The sequence below is a fragment of the Poromitra crassiceps genome (assembly GCF_964638095.1).
Source record: "Poromitra crassiceps genome assembly, chromosome: 7".
In the NCBI taxonomy this organism is placed as follows: Eukaryota; Metazoa; Chordata; class Actinopteri; order Beryciformes; family Melamphaidae; genus Poromitra; species Poromitra crassiceps.
In genome coordinates, this window is record NC_139628.1 from 43,692,902 (window position 1) to 43,713,537 (window position 20,636).

At 40.9% G+C, this 20,636-nt stretch overlaps 2 protein-coding genes across 3 annotated transcripts; both read left to right on the plus strand.

Moving 5' to 3' along the window:
- The first annotated feature begins 929 nt into the window (after positions 1-929).
- On the plus strand, positions 930-12,302 carry ndufs2 (NADH:ubiquinone oxidoreductase core subunit S2). The gene is made up of 14 exons (XM_083640279.1): positions 930-1,058; positions 1,842-1,945; positions 4,328-4,518; positions 5,010-5,130; positions 6,104-6,216; positions 7,127-7,201; positions 7,412-7,489; positions 8,283-8,368; positions 9,082-9,201; positions 9,885-10,014; positions 10,463-10,558; positions 11,446-11,529; positions 11,964-12,021; positions 12,136-12,302. The coding sequence occupies exons 1-14, from the start codon at positions 952-954 to the stop codon at positions 12,171-12,173; spliced, it is 1,401 nt and encodes a 466-aa protein (XP_083496405.1). The 5' UTR covers positions 930-951; the 3' UTR covers positions 12,174-12,302.
- A 289-nt stretch (positions 12,303-12,591) lies between these two features.
- fcer1g (Fc epsilon receptor IgFc epsilon receptor Ig) lies at positions 12,592-19,458 on the plus strand. Of its 2 annotated transcripts, none has more exons than XM_083639613.1 (5): positions 12,592-12,792; positions 15,441-15,532; positions 16,390-16,434; positions 18,279-18,302; positions 18,433-19,458. In XM_083639613.1, exons 1-5 carry the CDS (start codon positions 12,732-12,734, stop codon positions 18,484-18,486), a joined length of 276 nt encoding a protein of 91 aa, XP_083495739.1. In that variant the 5' UTR covers positions 12,592-12,731; the 3' UTR covers positions 18,487-19,458. The 2 variants fall into 2 exon arrangements, with proteins under 2 accessions (XP_083495739.1, XP_083495740.1); XM_083639614.1 differs by having other exon boundaries at positions 18,282-18,302.
- Positions 19,459-20,636: the final 1,178 nt, after the last annotated feature.

Below are 20,636 nucleotides of genomic sequence, written 5' to 3' on the forward strand. Positions count from 1 at the left end.
GCATGTCCGTGTGTATACAGTATGTGTGTGCATGTCTGTGTGTGTCTACGTGCGCGAGTGGGCGTTTCAATATATGTCCATATCATTTCTCTCACAATCCTGTTACACTACTTTTATACCTCTGGTAGGACTGTATCCTGTATTATTGTGTCTTTGAATTTAGGAAAATCCAATGTTTATCTTATTGTACTGTTCTTCGTAGCAGAGAAAACTGTTCAAAAGATGTACAACGAACGTTATCAAACTCTCATTTTTTAATTTCATTATCTTCAATATTTTTTAAAAATGGTATGTAATTATTTTTCCACAGTATTACATAAATAAAAGCACTGTTTTTTATAAAAAGATAACTTTGTGGTATTTTGGTCTTGATGGTTTTACTGGAGCTCATCGTTATTTTGCAAGCACACCTTTTACATTGTAGGCTAGATTAGATTAGATTAAACTTTATTGTCATTACACAGAGTACAAGTACTAAACAATGAAATGCAGTTTAGCATCTACTGTAACCAGACGTGCAAAAGAGCAGTGTAAAGTAATGTAGAATTGGTTATAGAATAACACACACACATATATTGTAGTTTTGAACAACTGGATATGCGTATACAAGATGCAGGGGGAACTAAACTAGGTTATAAGTGAAGTCATATTACATTTACATACAAGTCATATTGCTTATTATGCAGGTGTAATGGTGGAGGGTAAAACCATCTTATTTTACCCACATTCCTTTATGATGTAAATTCATAGTACACATAATTATCAAAACAGATGTAGGTTACATGAGGATAGGGTATTTTAAGGTGGGAAAGGCCTGAGTTAATGCTTTACTGAAAAAATAAGATTTTAAACCGATAGGTGGCAGACACATTTACACACTGCGCTCCTAAAACCAGTAAAGAAGAGACCCCTCTGCGTCATTGGCCAGAGGTTGTCTGTCTGACAGCCAAGATGGCGGCCACAATGTTGAGGTCGCTTACTAAACTAGGACGTCCTTCAACAAATTTGATATTAAATAGTAGTTTGGTGAGCCCCGGGTGTACTGTCCTGCAAAACAGGTAAGGTGGTAAAAAATATTGAGGTGACGCATCATGCGACTGTTTGTATTTCAAGCCCTATTATCTAACCGACCACAGAAATATCATGCACACGAAACGACTAACGTTAGCATAATGCTAATAAGCCGACTTTGCCAGGCTCCATAATAACGTGTTATCGAACACAGTTTGTACATTCTCCCAGATTTCAAAAGTGTTACGTTTTCACAAGTCATGCATAAAACCATATAGCTATGACAATCAAAATAGCGCATGTCAGTTAGTTGTCTTGCTGTCTACTCGTTAGCTAGTAGCATGGTTCCAACGTGTAACAGTGTTTACCATCTGTCCGATTGTCAATTTCACAAGTATTGTAAATAACATCAAATCAGTAACAGGTAGAGACGCTTCAGGCTTGGTACTACTAACAGTAATGTTTTAGCAGAGTAAACAGGGTGTCCTGAAAAAGCCTCAAAACACGCTAAAAATATCTCCAAGCTGAACTCAAGATCTATTATGTCTTCAATACAATAACATTGTCTTACATTAAGTGTTAGGGGATTTTAAAAGGGCGTGGAGTGAAGCAGTCAGTCATGACAAAATGAGATGAAAACCTATATTGCCACATCACATGTGATTAGCCTGCTGCCTGAGTGACACCTACTTGTGTTTCATTTGCATACATGAGTAATGAGTCCTAGTATTGTACTTTGCTATGCATCTATCATTTGATCAATGAATTGACAGAGCAGAAGTCCCTATTGACACTCCTTAATGCTTCCCACCCTGCATGGCTTCTTGCAGGCATAAGCAATGGCAGCCAGATGTGGAGTGGACGGAGCAGTTTGCCGGGGCGGTGATGTATCCCACCGCCATCAATGAGAAATGGACCCCGCCACCATGGAACGGTACCTACCTACTACCATCCACACACAGTCACAGCTTTTAAGGCTTCCAGTTGAAGGATTTCTGTTCTCCCTTGAAATCGTTCCTTGATTCAAAAGGAAAATGGGAAATGTTGAGTTTTCCAGACAGTGTGAAAGCAGTCCAAATAAAATATCTAATGTCAAATTTAAATATCAAGCCTATTTTATGAGTGCTTTTGTCAAATTTGTTTGATTCTATACAGCACATCGACTTTCATGCTTGGATATTTGCATGTATATGAGCATTTGACTCCTTAAACTAAGATGGTAACAGATTTGAGGATATTTAATGTTAGCATCAACAGAGACTAAGCATAATTCTCAATGCCACTGACAGCCTTTATATTGACCCTACTTTTCCATACATGTAGTTTAGTAGTCACAAAAAACAGTATTTGCCTTAAAGCCACGGTTGTTGTCCGTCACGACAGGCTGTTTGTGTTCTTAAATATCAAGTACTTTTCAATACAGAGGGTTTTTTGTCACGTCTGAGCATGCAATTTCTCTCACCGCTAGGGTGTAATTCCAGGTTTCAAGTAGCCACAGCATAGATGGCGCAGTTTCCCTGTTGTGAATTTTCAGTTGTTTCGACAGAAATTGCACGCTCAGACAGCAGTACACAAACAGTGACGGACAACAGCCATGGCTTTACGGCAAGTACTGTTTGTTTGTGTGCATGTGTGTGTGACTGCTACATTTACGGTAAAGTAGCGTTGATAGCAAGGGAGCTAGCTCTCAGTGGATTTAGGGCCCGCTCGAGTGAGACTAAGCATTGAGACTCATGCTTAGTCTCTGGTGAGGCTAATGGGATGTGTGTCTACATTGCCAGACCTGATTGTCAGCCTACTTACCCCAGATCTGGTCTGGAGTGCCTAAGCACAGAGTCATGTCGTGTGACATCTCTGGTTTTTTTATTCGTACTGGAGCCAAAATGAGCACTAAGGCTTTGTCACAGTCACACTGCAGCTGAATGTCCCAATTCAGATACCCCCAAATGTGACACAGATCAGAATGATGTGATCAGTGTGTGAACAGCAAAAAGCTGCATGGAGTTGTGTAGGGCTGCAACTAACGATTATTTTCATAATCGATTAATCTGTCGATTATTTTCTCGATTAATCGATTAGTTGTTTGGTCTATAAAATATCAGAAAATGGTAGCAAATGACGATCAGTGTTTCCCAAAGCTCAAGATGACGCTCTCAAGTGGCTTGTTTTGTCCACAACTCAAAGATAATATCAGTTTACTGTCATACAGGAGTAAAGAAACCAGAAAATATTCACATTTAAGAAGCTAGAATCAGAGAATTTAGACCTTTTCTCTTAAAATCTTACTCAAAACGATTAATCGATTATCAAAATAGTTGTCGATTGATTTTCTGTCGATCGACTAATCGATTAATCGATTAATTGTTGCAGCTCTAGAGTTGTGTTGTGTTGTGTTGAATTTGAACTGTTATGGCAGTTTGGCTGAGCCAGCGTTGGCATGGAGGACGACGAGACACAGCAGTGGAAAGAAAGGCAAATAGCCGACTTGATTGATATTTGGGGAGCAACGGCAATTCATCTCAAACTCAATGACACATAAACTCAATGGCACATACTCCTACTGTAACTGAAATGAGTTGAAACAAAAACCGCTGTGACACGTTTTGTTTTTGTTTCTCTGCACACTACTCTGTCTTTTCAATATTGCTGTCAGTTCATATCAGATGGGACTTAAGTGGGGGTACGGTGGTGCAGTGGTAAGCGCTGTCGCCTCACAGCTCGAAGGTCCTGGGTTCGATTCCCACCTGGGATGCTGTGAACGCTGAAGGAATGCGTGCCCGTCCGCATGTCCTCGAGTGCCCACCGCCCGGGTGGGGTCGTCAAAAAGGGCCTTTCTGTGTGGAGTTTGCATGTTCTCCCCGTGCCTCCCGGGGGTTTCCTTCATATAGGAACCCCCTTCACCAAAACATGCAATATCCTGGTTGCTAATGTGGTTCCTCCTCTGGTCGTTAAGGGCGCCTGTTCGGAGGGAGGGGAACTGGTTGGAATAGCGTGAACCTCCCACGTGCTATGTCCTACCGGTGAAGCTTCCCCTGTCAGGTGAAAAGAAGCGGCTGGCTAACTGCCCATGTCTCGGAGGAAGCATGGAGCCAGTTTCGGCTCTCCTCAGATCGGCAGAGGGTGGAGTAGCAACCAGGATAAATAAATTAAATTAGCACTAATGGGGGATAAAAATGGGATTAAAAAATCGGGGGGGGGGGGGATGCAAATGTGAAGCAATTCAGAATTGAGGAAGAATGTCTGTGGTGTAAAAAAAGCCTCGGATGCCATTGTGAAGCCGTCTGTAATCCTCCCCTCTGTTTCTTTCTCCCTGCAGACAAAGATCCTCCCGCGGACAAGGAGGTGTCCAACCTGACCATCAACTTTGGGCCGCAGCACCCCGCGGCTCACGGCGTGCTGCGTCTGGTGCTGGAGCTCAGCGGAGAGTCTGTCAAGAAATGTGACCCCCACATAGGCCTGCTGCACCGCGGCACCGAGAAACTCATCGAGTACAAGACCTACCTGCAGGTATTAGACCCTTTTGACTGTTACTTTATTCCTTACCTCACATCCCTGAGATAATGGTACAATTTGCCTTTGCGTACAAATACATGTATGTGTCAGAGTGTGAGAGATCTGCATGGATCCTGTCCTGGATTTGAGCCAAGCATCACAACAGAATAATGGTGTAGTACTGGAAACATGTCAACATCACCTGTAAATTGCAACACAGCCTATTGCAAAATGCTTGTTTACATTGTGTTCAGAGCAACAGCATATTGGTGCTCAGTAGAGAATGGATACTAAATGAGCTGGTTTGTCCTGCAACCCAGCGGAGAACTGCCCAAATTAATTTCCACGTCACCGGCTAATAATAGCAGGAATAGCAGCCCACTCGAGACAAAAATGAAACTCTCAGCCTCAATTGGCGAGAGATGACCAAAGACAAGTCACGTGTTGCATAACTCCTGACGTCCCTTGACCACAGCGCTTCACTTCCTCTTTCCTTTGCGTCTCAGGCTCTGCCCTACTTTGACCGCCTGGACTACGTCTCCATGATGTGCAACGAGCAGGCCTACTCTCTGGCCGTGGAGAAGCTGCTCAACATCCAGGCTCCGCTCCGTGCACAGTGGATCAGAGGTACAGGGACACAAGATGGAACCACGAATAGAATTTAAAAGGTCTTAAAAGCCTTAAATCTGTATTTCTGTAACCAGCTGAAACCACATTACACTGACTGAATTAACGCCCACTAAGTGAGTGCCAAATGCCGGCAAAATTAGTCTTTGGCGTACAACTAAATAAGGGTCACTTGTTGCCACACTAGCCGGTGACTTTGACATAACAAGGCGCTTCAGAATGCTCTCGTAATTTGAATTAGTGAGCTTCATGATGAATTATGACCATGCTCCTTTGTATCTGAGTAAGCAAATACCTGATTATATGTATATATATATAATGGCATTGCAAACAGGTAGGGCAGCACATTTCTATTACAATGTATATTGTTTTAAAAATGATAGAGAGATAATGCTGCACAATTAATCTAATTGCAATGTCAGCCTGTGCAATTATATAATCTCGGAAGCCTGCAATAAAAAAAAATACTGGCACTGAAAACAGTACTGTACAATTCTGTTTAGTTTTTATATTTTTTATGCTCATTTAAGTTGGTATATTTGAGTTGAGAAATACACATTTCAAAATCATCAGTATTATGTGCATTTTCCAAGTGTGGACTCATGGTTCAATTTCTTTATTATATTGCAATCACAAATCGCAATATTGTCCACAATAATCACAATATGACTTTTTTTACCAAATTGTGCAGCACTAATTTCAGATGCTGTACGGGGGGACACTGTGACACTGTGATTGTGAATGAATAGTAGACATGTAACTGCTTGAAGGAGTCTTGATGAATGCTCCTGATTTGAATTGTGCTACACGGCTGGCTGTTAATCAATGGCTGATGGATGCCATGTGTACCTCTGGGCCGTAGGGGGCGGCTGATGGCCACATTGTTTTATTACCTTCATATGAGGTAAATGTTAGCTGTGTTAAAGCCGTCAGTCAACACAGTGCTTGGATGTGTTGTGCGCCGTGTTTGCAGTGCTGTTCGGAGAGCTGACTCGCATCCTCAACCACATCATGGCCATCACCACGCACGCCCTGGACATCGGTGCCATGACCCCCTTCTTCTGGATGTTCGAGGAGAGGGAGAAGGTCAGAGCGCTGCTGCACGCTGTTGGGCTCATCTTTTGTAATGCAAATAACCCTGGCGGTCAATGTGTCCTTCCCTACCTTCCTTCTTTACTTCTTTACTTTGGAGTTGGGCTGGACGACATGGTTGAAATCAATATCATGATAATCATAATTTTCAATATCGATATATATGATGACATGATCATACCCCACCCTTGTGTCATTTTAAATAACTTTTACTTTGCACTTTATAATTTATATTTTGAGATTTTTTTTCTGTATGCTCCATCTTCTGCTATTGATGTGATCGCTGCGCTGCATACTGCACAAAGTCAAATTCCTTGTTTGTAATATGATTACACATTATGGCTATTAAAATTAATCTTGATTATGGTCACATAAGCAAAGTCATGTTAAATAATCAGATTATCAGATTCTTCACACAATATTCCTACCATACTTCATTTTGTCAGTTTCTAAACAAAATGCTTGTTCACATCAATCAGTTCAGCAGTCCTGCTCGATAAACCACAATCACCATACATCACAATATAATCCCACTGAAAGACAACAAATGGAAAATATTGAATTATCGTCCAGCCCTAGAGTCGCATACAATATCTTGATTAGATTTTGCCACATTTGTAACATTCTTATACCGTTGACCAACGCCATTTTACTCCCTAACAAGGTCAAAACAATGTGTAGAATTAGTTTGCCCTCAGCCAGAAGGTCAGTTCATTGACCTCGTCTTACCTCAGAGGTTATCTGATATTTTATCTCTATTATGAACAGAGACATTTGAGTTAATACCCAATTCCCAGATGCAAGATACTGTAGTGTGTCACTAACCATGGAGCAGACCATCATTTTACCGTTTTCTCTGTCAGGTGTGAAGCCCTCTAACTGTCTGACCGTCCTTCCTTCTCAGATGTTTGAGTTTTACGAGCGAGTGTCTGGAGCCAGGATGCACGCCGCCTACGTCAGACCTGGGGGCGTTCACCAGGTAGGGAGTGGACTGAGTGATACTGTTCTCACGGATACTGTTTGACATTGTATGCAGATCACTGCATCAGTTAGATTGTGATGACAATGAACATGCTATGTACGCTCAACCTACATCTTGGTAGGGTATTTGTAAGACTTGTGATGATGATGATGATGATGATAGACCCTAGGATTATAGAAGTGCTGATGGAGCTTAACTTTGTTGCAGGATATGCCCCTAGGTCTGATGGACGACATCTATGAGTGGTGCAAGAATTTCTCCATCAGAATCGATGAGGTGGAAGAGGTGAGCGGTTGCCTTTTTATGCCTCTGACGGCGACAGCCATGGCCGGAGGCATAATGTTTTCAGGTTGTCCATCTGTTCCATGCTTGTTAACGTAATATCTCAGGACTACCTTGAGGGAATTTCTTCAAATTTGGCACAAACGTCCACTTGGACTCAAGGATGAACTGATTACAATTTGATTGTCAAAGGTCAAGGTCACTGTGACCTTACAAAATACATTTCTGGCCATAGCTCAAGAATTCATACGCTAAGTAATGGCTAATTATGACAAAATTTCACACAAAATGAATCTTATTGGATAAAATGATGAAGTGATAACATTTTATATCTAAAAGTTCAAAGGTCAACTTCACTGTGACATCATGTTTTGCTGTAGCTGAGAAAACTATGTTTCACGTCATTCCTGGATGACAACCAGGACAGGGGCCTCCTGTTCCTCTAGTTGTCCACCACAACCTCATTGGTTTTGCTGATATTGAGCTTCAGGTGATGTGTGTGATGAAGCTCTCTATAGTATCTATAGTATGATAGTGATATTTATTTCCATTTTGCAAAAAAATACACTTCATCTCTGCCATCGCTGTTAGTCTTTACTACATATATTTTTGAGTCTGGACAGACATGGATGTAAACGGCACCATGACTTGCTGGCGGAGGGAGGCATACAACCGCGAGGTGGTTATTTCTAGTTATTTGTAATCTCATTGAGTTCTTAAAACAATGTGGCTGGTGAAGGATGTGGTGTAGATGTGATCAGTAGATTTTACAACCTGGTGGGTTTCCTTTGGCCAGATGTTGACCAACAACCGTATCTGGAAGAACCGCACCGTGGACATCGGGGTGGTTACTGCTGAGGAGGCCCTCAACTACGGCTTCAGGTAACACACTGAGGAAAACTTTTAGGCCCTTTCCTCTGCTGAGGATCTCACCCCTCATGTATTTTGCTCACTTGCTCTCTCCCTGGATGCCATGGAATTTAAACATTTTGTTCTCTGGGACTTCAAAAAAAAAATCTGTGAATGGCCAAAAACTGTGGCAAAGGTCTTGGAAATTAATTTGTTGAATGTTTAATTCTTTCAGCTGGTCGGTCTAATATATTTTTAAGGAATAATAGCTTACATGTAAATCAGTGGTTCTCAAACTTTTTCACATCAAGAACCCCTTAACTGACATGAATTAGACCACGGACCCCCATTTGATAAGATTTTGTCCCAGGGTCCCCCATCTTAAGATTTTTGCTTTTAGATTCTTTTTTTATTTTATTTTTACATGAAGTATATGAAACCCATGACCAAAATAGTCATACATTCTGTCATTGTGTTACTTATGGATGGAATTGTATATAATAAAGTATCCACTTTTTTGCTAGGACCCCCTGAAACCCCCTCAAGGACCCCTGGGGGTCCCCGGACCCCACCGGCTTAAATGAAAAACTTGAAATAAATTTCCAATTGTCACCAGCCAAAGCAAGACAAGGGACATTCCAAACGCTTCTCAACACAAAAGCAATGTTTGTATATTTGTTGGGGTATGTACATTTTGTCTGTGGGACCCCTGATACTTATCGCCTCTCTCCTCGTCCCTCCATCAGTGGCGTGATGCTGAGAGGGTCGGGCATCAAGTGGGACCTGAGGAAGTCCCAACCGTACGACAAGTACGATGAGGTGGAGTTTGACGTCCCCATTGGAAGCAAAGGAGACTGCTATGACAGGTGAGAACTGCAGTTGCAAACGCCTGTCAGTTTGAATATTGAGCCAGTTTCTCAAGCTGCTGCCTGGAGTTGGAAAGATCACTGTGTATCTTGATTGTTGATTTGTAACTATTTTTATGTAGAGATGTTCCTTCCTGATACCGATTCCGATAGCTAGCATATCAGCCGATACCGAGTACCGATCCGATATCGGTGCATTAAAAATCATCATCATTGTTATCATTGTCGTATGGCCTGGCTCAGGTTAAACCCTTTTCTGGGAAAATTGCCATTTTATCTGGGTGAAATGACTTTTATCGGGGCGAATAAATGTGGTATCGGATCGGTGCATAGTCTTGTGTACTCACCAATACCCGATTTATAGGGCTGGCCCCACTGCCAAAAACAGCAAAACCATTTAAAGAATTGATAGGCCCATTCTCTATAAAAAAAAAAAGCAACTACAAAGACTGTACTGTCAAATGTCACATCAGCATAAATAACAGATGTAGTAGGCCTATAATGTGATTGGGCAGTTGAAAAGGTGATCAGCGACGGCCGATGATGACCAATAGAATGACTATCGGCCAATTATGATTGGTGGCTGGTTTTATAGATGCAATTGCATTGCTAACAGATAATAGTAGCAGCATCAAGTTTAATGGTATCACGTGCGTGCGTGTGTGCGTGCGTGCATGGTCTAGGTATCTGTGCAGAGTGGAGGAGATGAGGCAGTGTCTGAGGATCATGCTCCAGGCGCTCAACAAGATGCCGGAAGGAGAGATTAAGGTGGACGACGCCAAGGTGGCCCCGCCCAAGAGGTCTGAGATGAAGGTCAGACTCACAGGCACAGCATCGTTTTTTTGGCCCTCCTTTCTCTCCATACTTTAACCTCCCTCACCACACTTTACTTTCCCTCTTGTTCTTTCATCCTTTTCAGTCTATTTCAGCAAAATGAGACTTTTTAATCCACGCGCTATATCAACGTGTTTTAGCACTTCTGTGTTTAATGTGTGCAGTTCAATTAAATGTTGTATCATAGCACTAATTCGTTCCTCTGTACAGAATTGGGGCTATTCCAGAAAATGTGCTTAAGACTGATTAAACATGAAGTTGTAGTGCACTGCTGATTTAATGTTACAACCGTTGTCCATTGTGAAATTGTAAGCTAAATTTGAATTAACATGCTTAGATACAAGAACCGCTTATTTTTTGCGTGCATAATGGCAGATGTGCAACAAGTCAGTCACTTTAAACATCTTCTTTGTGCTCCCCATGCTAGATGTCTATGGAGTCTCTGATCCACCACTTTAAACTATACACAGAGGGCTACCAGGTACCGCCTGGGGCAACATACACAGCCGTGGAGGCACCCAAGGTGAGACCACCCATCCCACTTGATCATTTGTATAATTGTATAAATAATTGTATCATATTTTTTGGGAAAGGATGCATAGGACTCACGTCCATCTCGAAGTTCTAGAATTACACTTGCCAAGCACTTTATTAGAAACACCTGTACACCTGCCTATTCATGCAATTATCCAGTCAGTCAATCATGTGGCAGCAGTGCCGTGCACAAGATCATGCGGATACAGGTCAGCAGCTTCAGGTCATGTTCACATCAAACATCAGAATGGGGAAAAGCATGACATGACCATGGCGTGGCTTTCTGAAACTGCTGATCTCCTTCCCACTCAACACTCTCTAGAGATGGCACAGAATGGTGTGAAAAAGATAACCTCTTTATAACTGTGGTGAGCAGAAAAAACATCTCAGAATGCAACACGTCAAACCTTGAGGCGGATGTCACTTTGGTAGCTGGCTGACGCTGAGCTGAAAGCTGATACCTACTCAGTACTAGTGTGCTCCTAATAAAGTGCTCGGTGAGTGTGTATGCCTGAAATAGTTTGCGTCTCTGCTGTTTTCTTTTCACCTGCCCCATAGGTATAAAGATGTGTAGAGGCTCAGATAGACTCCTGGGCCGTCGATAAATTCTACCTTTTGAAACTAGTAAACAAAAACTCCCACATGCTTTTGAAATGCGGGACTCTGTAGATCCTCAGTGCACAGATGTGGGTGTGAGGCTTCTGAAATTCACATTCCATTTAATTGGGATGCCTTCAGGGACTTTGTTGTCGTCGTTATGTAACCTGCCTTCTTGTTGTGTGTGTGTGTGTGTGTGTGTGTGTGTGTGTGTGTGTGTGTGTGTGTGCGTGCACGCGCTTGTGTGTGTGTGTGCGTGCGTGCATCTGTGGCTTCCAGGGAGAGTTTGGTGTTTATCTGGTCTCGGACGGCTCCAGCAGACCCTACCGCTGCAAGATCAAAGCTCCTGGATTCGCTCACTTGGTGCGCAGCTGAAACTTCACAAGATGCCCTGAATCAATATTAAACACAGCAGCCATTAATTATTCAGCCCGTTTAACAGCTCCACCTTAAGGCTACTTTTAGTTAATTAAGCACATTTTATAAAGTACTATAGAAGCATTTTTAAAAGCACACACAAAGCCCTCCCCTTCCTCCTCCCTGTTCATCCTGGCTCATGGGTGCATGAGATGCTGTTTCAGGTAGTCCTTTGGATTTTAGTCTTCAAGGCTAAATGTCGTTTAAGGTCACAAAAACATTAGACTTAACTATTAGATTGGTTTGTAGCATGAACTGTAGGCTATAACCTCATGAATTATGAATATTAACTTTTATATTAGCTTGGCCTTTTTACATATTGCGAATAACACCTGTTTTCTGTTATTCTGAATGTTAATAAATGTGTATCTTCTTCCTAGGCCGGTCTGGATAAAATGTGTACGGGACACATGCTAGCTGATGTGGTGGCCATTATTGGTAAGAAACTGATGATTGCCTTTTTTAAAGTGCAGGAAAGCAGTTTCTAAATGGCAAAAAGAAAAAGTATGTATGTTTGTATTTTAAAGAAATTGCCTTCTTTTCTCATGACAGGTACACAGGACATAGTGTTTGGCGAGGTTGACCGTTGACAAGAAGCTGCTATCCTCCCCTCCATCTGTTTGTCAGGTTCTGTTCATATTGACTGTCGTGAGACTTTTGACAGATGACTCCGCTCATAATTGATGTACAATGCCTAAATAAACCTAATAAATATTTTATCACCGAACTGCAGTGTAGTACATGTTTTTCTTTTTCACAGTCAGATTTGGATAGGCTGAATTGGAGGGTTCATGAAATGTTAAAGGCAGATTGCCTGCTTATTTTGAACGTTGCATTTCCTCAAAACACTCTCAAAATGTGCGAAGATCAAGTGTTAAGAAAGACGAGTACAAAGCATAGATAATGCGAGTCCTTCCTCTGTCTTGGTGTTGAAAGGGGAGTGGTCTGAAGAGATCTAAAACAAATGGACTGAGAGCTCAGACCACAACTTCCCCTCTTCACTGTGAGGGGATGCAATACTTGTGTCTTCAGCGTAGCTCAGAGGCAAGCCGCCCACAAAGTGTCTTTCTCGCCCTGCGCTGCAGTCCGACGCCCGCTGGATAAGCCCATCCATCCATCCGTGTGTTGAGTTTTGCGTTACCGCAACCATGTGGGGCAGATTCCCCTTACTCCCGATTGTTCCTCTATGGATGAGTTTTGGAAGTGTCGGTGAGTAATAACTTTTACTTAAGTTTGGACGAACCTTTAACTTTCTCTATTGCTCTGGGCCTTGGGTGGGTTAGGGTTTACACACCTTATCATCTGAGAATGAGGAGAATTTATTTTTCTTCATATAGGAACTGGTTTCTTATCTTATAGGAGTTATGGTAAACTGGATTTACTTTTAAAATTACATTTATTGTATACCATAAACATGACAAAATCTTCAACATGTGGCCTGTTTGCCATGTAGAGGTTGTAAAAAGAACCAAGACAAAAATGATTTTTTGGAATGATCATTTTTGATACTTGATTATTGGCTGTGGGCATCTACTGAATTTAGAGCAGTGAGGTTTTCTGACATCTGGGCCTATTTCGCTGTAAGCGTAGGTCGCAGTAATGAAGTTACCACATAACAGTTCCTGTGAAAGGAGAAGCTCACACAGACCCTGTTGGCTACGTACTTGCTGCATTTATGAGAAGTGACATAGACAAACTAACGGCACAGCACTTCCAAGATTAGATGAATCAATTCCACTTTCTGGATGAGCCTAGATATTGGACATACACAAACCAACATGCTTTCTTTAAGATTAGAAAGGTCAATGAATATTGTGGGTCTTAAGAGAAGGTCAAGAAGCCACTGAAGCCTTAGACCATTCAGCCTTAGACTCTAAGGCCAAGGCAGAGTGAATTAACCATGTTTTGAATTTTAGACTTGAAATATCTCCAGGTTTCAGAATCCTCATGACATTTCCAACACCCACCAGTATACAGTACAATGTTAGATTTTCTAAATCATGCACGAAAATAGTGGTTGTAATTGTATACTGTATATCTCCTTCAATTAGGCTTCAATTCCACTGAAGTGTAGCCTACACATCACGCTACATGTAGACCGCAGTCTATGCAAGTCACTCTCCATCCATCACTATTGCAGCATACAGCGTGATTATAGCTGAAGGAGAAGTGTCTTGTCTTATATATCGGTGCATGATTTAAATCACAAAAAGGGGAAAAGAAATTAAGTGTCAAGTTGCAAAATGTGAGTGTGTCGGGAGTTCTGCATTGTTAGCGCACCCTTCTCAGTATGGAATACATTTCAAATGAGTAGGTGCATACGGTATTGGTTAATATCTCGGGACATACAGAGAGCGGTTAGTCGAGCAGCAACATCATCCTATTACTGTATTGGCTATTTTAGGAGGTTTATTCAGTGTTAGCCATTTCCTTTGACCCTGTGTGAGATATGAGATGCGGAAACCAAAGGAGATCGTCATGTAGATGTCGCACATCACATTTCTGGGCTGCCTTGAATATGTAGGCTGTGCATTTAATAGGTTTTGCTGTACTCTTGACACTATTTGACCCTGCAAATAAGTCATTAACATCTTTGATTATGTGTATATATTCAAAATTTGGGAGTGCTATTAATGATAATTGAAAAGATATGACCCACTGATTAAATCAGTGGATCATATCTTTTTTTTTTTTTTTTTTCAGATTTGTTTATTAGTTTTTCAACAACATACAGGTGTTCAATGGGTAATTTGTCACTTTTTGATATTGTGTCACATATAGTATGCAGAAGAACAAGATCTTGCACAATCCAATGACAGAAACATAAAAAAAACAACACCAACACAAACAAACAACACAAACCGTACATATTGGTCACCAAGAAGAAAAGAAAAAAAAAATCTATACTAAATTTACATGATACAGAATGATACATTCCAAACCCACCATCTGTGCATGAAAGACTGTTACTCTGGAATGGCAGTAAACTCCAACTTTTTAACGTGTGTAAAAAAGGGGCCCCAGGTTTGATCAAATTTGGCAAGTGAGCCATTTACAGAGCACCTGATTTTTTCAACTTTAACAAAATAAAGAATGTCCCTGATCCATGCGGGATGAGAGGGGGGTGCAGTTGACTTCCACCTAAGCAAAATCAGACGTCTAGCTAATAAAGTTACAAAAGCAGTGGATCATATCTTTTCAATCGTGTTATATTGTGTATAGTCTGTGCATACACACGGCTTTGTATTGAGGCACAAGATGATCTTGTCATCACTGATTTAGGGAGATGTAGGAATTCTTTATCTGATATTTAAATTTAATTGCATACTATCACCAATCTTTCTGCAGGCCGTGTAACTACAATTCAAGATTTCAAGATGATGCTTTAAGTTGACATTGTTGTAGACTGGTTTCAAAGCATACGTATGTAATGGCATATGCAATGGCTGCTTTTGCTGTTGGTTTCACCATCTGAAATGAAGAAATCCACTTTACTCAATCAAAGCCTGTTGCAAATGCCATGAACTAATATTGAAAACAGACATGGTCATCATGATATAATGTCATAAAACCTTTGGCTTCGTTGCCCTACAAACAAAGAACAGACAAAAACGTGGATACATTATATATACAATATATTATATTACAATAATGCAATAATTGCATAATAAGAGAGTTTAGGCAGGAAGGCCCTTGAGATAAATGGTTTTTACTGACTCCGGTGTAAAGAGTGTGCATTATGACACCTACATTTATTAGATAGTTATCTTATCACTACATTAACAACATATTTCGAAGTGCTATTATTAGACTGTGTGGTTTGGCTCCTAAAATAATGTTTCCCTGTGTCTCTTCAGAAGCTTTTTCAGAGCCCATGATCTGTTACGTGCTGGACGGTATTCTGTTCTTGTACGGGGTCATCTTGACAGCGCTCTACTGCAGACTCAAGGTACTCATGCTATAAAGCTAGACATGCACAAGAACTGTCTTTTTACATGTTTTTATTTTGTTTTACACTGACTGAGAAAAGACAAATTCGAAGCCTAGAAAGACGATGGAGTTTCTAGTCTATAGCCTTCTTCGAAGAAGATTCAGGTTGTGAATTTTTCGCATGTGGAAGCAGCTATTTACTGTCTTCATGTTTCTGTTCCTACAAAGCTGATAAGGAACTTACGCACATCCACTCCCGTGGACAACATTTAATGGACAGAGACAAACATGAAAGAAGATTTAAGATAGGCTGAATTTCCGATACGGATCTTCGTCAGTGTCAAAAGCTATCATAAAAAACAATCAGATACGTCATTAATGCCCAGGTGTCAAATGTGGTGTCGTCAACATAATAAAGCATAGTAAAGATTTCAAAAGGCTGTAAAAGAAGCCAATTCACGTTGTGATATATCAACATGTTTCTCAGTATTATTGACAGGTAATTGGTGGTCATCATTATCTCCTCCTTATAAATTCCCTGTGTGTTTGTGAGAGGAGTAGATGAGTAGCCTTAGGTGTTTAGTTAGCTTGAACTATAAAAGCTGGGAATGGGAAACAATTTAAATTCAGTAAAATAAATTAAGAATAAACTAATTGTATAAAATTAATTAAGACTTCTAGAGAAGCTTGACAGAGCTACCAATATTGTGGCCATCCAAAGAAGTTTTTCTGCCAGTATGTGAAACAAAAACTAACACCTGTTCATTCCTTTGTGAGGTTTTTAACTGGACAATTATTATACAAATTCTACTAATACTACTAAAAATGACTACAAATGGTGGTGCATATTTCTAACTGTTCCTCTCTCACTTACAGATCTGTAATGCTAGGGAGGACCAAGCTGCAAAAGCCATACCGGTGGTAAGTACAATCTGCTTTGGAACTTAGGCGCCTTTTTGTGATTGGCCCCATCCATTGCCACGCCCCCTTTAGCCAGTGGGCGTGGCAACCTAATCAGTTCTAAGTTGACCCATGATGACCTACTTGTCTACAAAGTTGAATGGAAATCCATTTCTAACTTTTGAGATATCCTGCGGACAAACGGGGTGAAAACATAACCTCCAACTCTGTTGGGCGGAGGTGCTAAAAAACATGTTAAAACATATGAAACACAAATACTCAGACAAAGGAAGACGTACTGTATGCGTGTGCACGCACGGAACACTTTGGAGTTATTACAAACATTTCTGGGAGGCAGAGCAGCTTTGGTGGCTGAGCTAATCTCAGTGGTTGAAGGGAGACATATTTGTTCCTGTCATGAATAGGGATGAGGTATCGTTTCATATTTTTCCGATAACAGTGCTAAAACGATATTTTTTAAGCGGTACCGGTGCCTAAACGGTGGCTGCTCTGAACCAATATTTTTATTTATTTAAAGTGGATTAAAGTGGCTCTTTTTTCCCCCAACATTTTATTTAGCCATTTTCAGAACATGGGCAACAAAAACAGATTTAAAAAAAAAAGAGGATTTCAAGCGGCACGCTCCAAACGATAATGTTAGTGAAGGTACGTCTGACGCCGGTTTTCGGAACACCGGACTGCGGATATTTCACTCAGCAGCTCGAGCATGGCACCGAAATGAGGCACCTAAATCTGTGTACCGAGTTTCAGTAGCCAACCCTATAGTCATGAAAGGCTTACACGAAGTAGACGAGTAGAAATGGAAAGTAGTCTGACATCGAAGTCATGCAATGGAAAATATGGTTATAATGATGGTCAGTGGGCAAAAGCATTTTCCCTCAACTCAGAAGATCTGTCTTTGACTACCAGCCCACACAAGAAGAATGAGCTACTGTGAGTGAAGGTTTCATGTTTAGCTAAAGTTTTTCTTACAGTATTTAACTGTCACCAAAGCCTTTCCCTAACCTACATTTTAGTTGCCTAACCTGAACCAAAACCTTAACTGTAACTTTCACCAGTTGTTTTGCTTGGCTAAAGTGAACCGTTCGAGGTGTCCCATTACTGCTATTGTCATGTGATCCAATTTGTGGTGGAGGGATAATCTTGACATGATTTCTGTCCACAACACGTAGTGTGTTTCAGAGTTCAAGCTCATCTCATGAAATTTTTATGAGATTACATTTGAATGGCAAAGAAAAAATTACAGTAATCCTGGAGTGTGGGGCTTTCCTGCCTACATTAACTTTAAGTCTTGTAAAGCTCCTCTTTCTCATGGTTCCTCTTGATACAGAGTCTATATGCAATCCATTCACCCACACATCCTGTTAGGTAACACTTTATTTATTTGGATAGTCCGCCTACAGAGAGTCTACAGAGTTGTAACTTTTCAACCGTTTATTAGTTGAAATTCAACAATTCAACTGTTTAACCGATGTTTAACAGATTATCTATAGATTATATGTGACACATACATGAACATAGCTACATATTACACTAGGTGCAGTTGTGTGGAATGGGAAGCAAACAGAATCGGTTTGTTAAATCTCAACTAATAAGAAGAAGCTGTTACAATAACATACTGTATACAGCCAAGGCAAAACAGTTGAATGTCAACACACGTCAGCTAACAAGCTGTTGAATTGTTACAAATACTCTGTAGACTCTCTGTAGGCGGACTATCCAAATAAGGTAATTACCTCGTGGGACGACCAATTCCCCAGAAAAGACAGAATAAGCCACACACAATTTTCTTTTCTCACAATTTTACTTTGTAGCTAATTCTTGTTATTTTATATCCCTGGCAGAAGGCTGAAGAGGGCATCTATACGGTGAGTAGCTGATGTGAAGGAGATTGAGAGAAAAGGAGGCAGAAGTGGCCAAATTAAGAAACTACATTAATTACAGTAGTCCTAATACATTATATTTTGTTGATCAGTGTGTGATCTTCTGCTCTCTCAGGGTTTGACGCCTCACAGCACAGACACGTACGAGACCATTGGCCCGAAGAAGTGACTCGACGACAGCAAAACAACGATTTTCTTTTCGTTACCTTTTTAATATTTTGAGTGGATGCCGATATGAAAGTTTTGCCCAATACCGATAACATTGCTGTTATGGCCGAAAACTGGTATTTACCGATGTTGATATGATCTGTATAAAAACAAGTTTCTATGATAATCAAATTTTGTACATAGGCTACTGAAAAACACATCTAAACACTGAATTTGGAAAAGTTATGTCCTTTATTTCCAAAACATTTGGGACTGCAGTTTATTCTCAAAATAAAGATTTTGGTTAATATCGATAAACAATACTTACATTGCTGTTATTTTGCTCATCGGACCGATACAATATATTAAAAAGTTACTAACACCGGCCGATACCGATATGATTGCAGATATATCATGCATCCCTAATTTTGAGTGTTGCGTATCTTGCCCTGCTTAGGTTGCGTGAGAATATGATTTTCCCTTTCCCCTTTTTTTTTTTACACCAGTCTTCATTTCCCTATTGCTTTCTTAGAAGATACTTCTAGAAGGGACAAGACAGGGAAGTTGAGTCAAGTTTAAAATGTTCTCTCCCTTAATTGTATATTTTCCTGCTCTGTTGCACATTATTTTATTTCTGGATTTTATACACAAACCTATTTTTGGTCATTTGAGTGCATCAGAGATTGTATTGTATTGTGATATATTTTAATAATGAGTGAGATGTATGGATTTCTGTGCCTTTTATGTATGCGTCTGCTGTGTTTGCAGCTGGTTTCCGTGCCCCGATGCTAACCGGCCCAAACCTCCAACCACACACTGTCCAACTCACTTCCTCTTTGTAAACACCCGGAAGGTTCAGCAATAATGTCAGTGTGTTTGTGAGATGGAGAGAATGCATATGTGTAGAGTTGCTTCCTGTAGCATTTTAACACCAATAAATTATAATTAGCCACACACAAAACAAGACTGTTTTTTTCATTGCATGCGTTTTATAGGAGATACTGGCCCCTATCGTTGCATCGGCGCAGTTTCTAGGCCGAGCGGCAGGCGCAGATCAAAGCAGTGGGCGTGGAAAGGCGCACTTGATATCGTCGTGCTGGCGCTAGATGCAGCCCAAAGCATTACAACCACGCCTTTTAGGCGTAAAATTATGCACCGTCATGCTCATTGGATAAGTGCAATAAACGAATCGCACGCTTGCCTTTTTAGCTCCAATTCCAGTGATCCCGCAAAACCAGACGAAAGCCAAACGCTCTGCCCCCCCCCCCTCCCTTCATCCAGCCTGTCTGTCTGCATTATAGGCTATTATTCCATATTATTATGCTTCTCAAACCAATCTAACTGCAGTTTCAATACTGCAAGCATGTAAATACGCTACACTATAGCAAGATCAAAGTGAAAATAATGTTCTATGCATCAGCTAGAAAAATATAGCCTATTAGATTGGTGAAAGTTTGTCCAGAAAGATATCATTTTCTCTCGCCTGCTGCAGGAAGGATGATGCACATAAATATACCCTACATTATGTCAAGTCATTGCATAAATGTGTTTTTATTGTAAAACTAAATGTGAAATAGGGCCAAGTTATTGGACGGACATCACAGTATAGCAGATGCCATTAGAAGCGCGTTCCGAAGCGCGTTCCGCTGTTACTTCTCTAAATCACGTTAACTCGACAAGGGGTATATATATGCCCAGGAGGACATATATGTTTCACATAGGGTGGTGTTTTCATTTCGAGGTTTTATTTGGTCCAATATTGAAATGTTGACAATGGCAGGCTGTGTTACCATTACACATTAATTTAGAACTACCTTTTATATCTATTTTGGCTCATTTGGTGGCTATTTAGTAGCGAAATGAAGAAACACAATGCATGCTGGGAACTCAGAGAGAGAGAGAGAGAAGGGTGACAGAGAAGAAGCAGTGAAGGCAAAGAATAGGCCTGCTTTTGAAAAGCGCAAAGCGCTAAATGTAGGCCAGCTCCCAAGATATGACTAGGCTGGTATTTAGCGCCGACACGCCCACTTTGGGACTGCGCCACGCCCATTCGGCCTAAAGCGCATTTGGCAGCCTAAAGCCTATTGCTATCTTGCCGAAACAGGCGCAAGGCACGTTTTTTTGCGGTTAAGGCCCGTAATAGCGCCGATGGCCTGTGGGAGAATAGAGCCC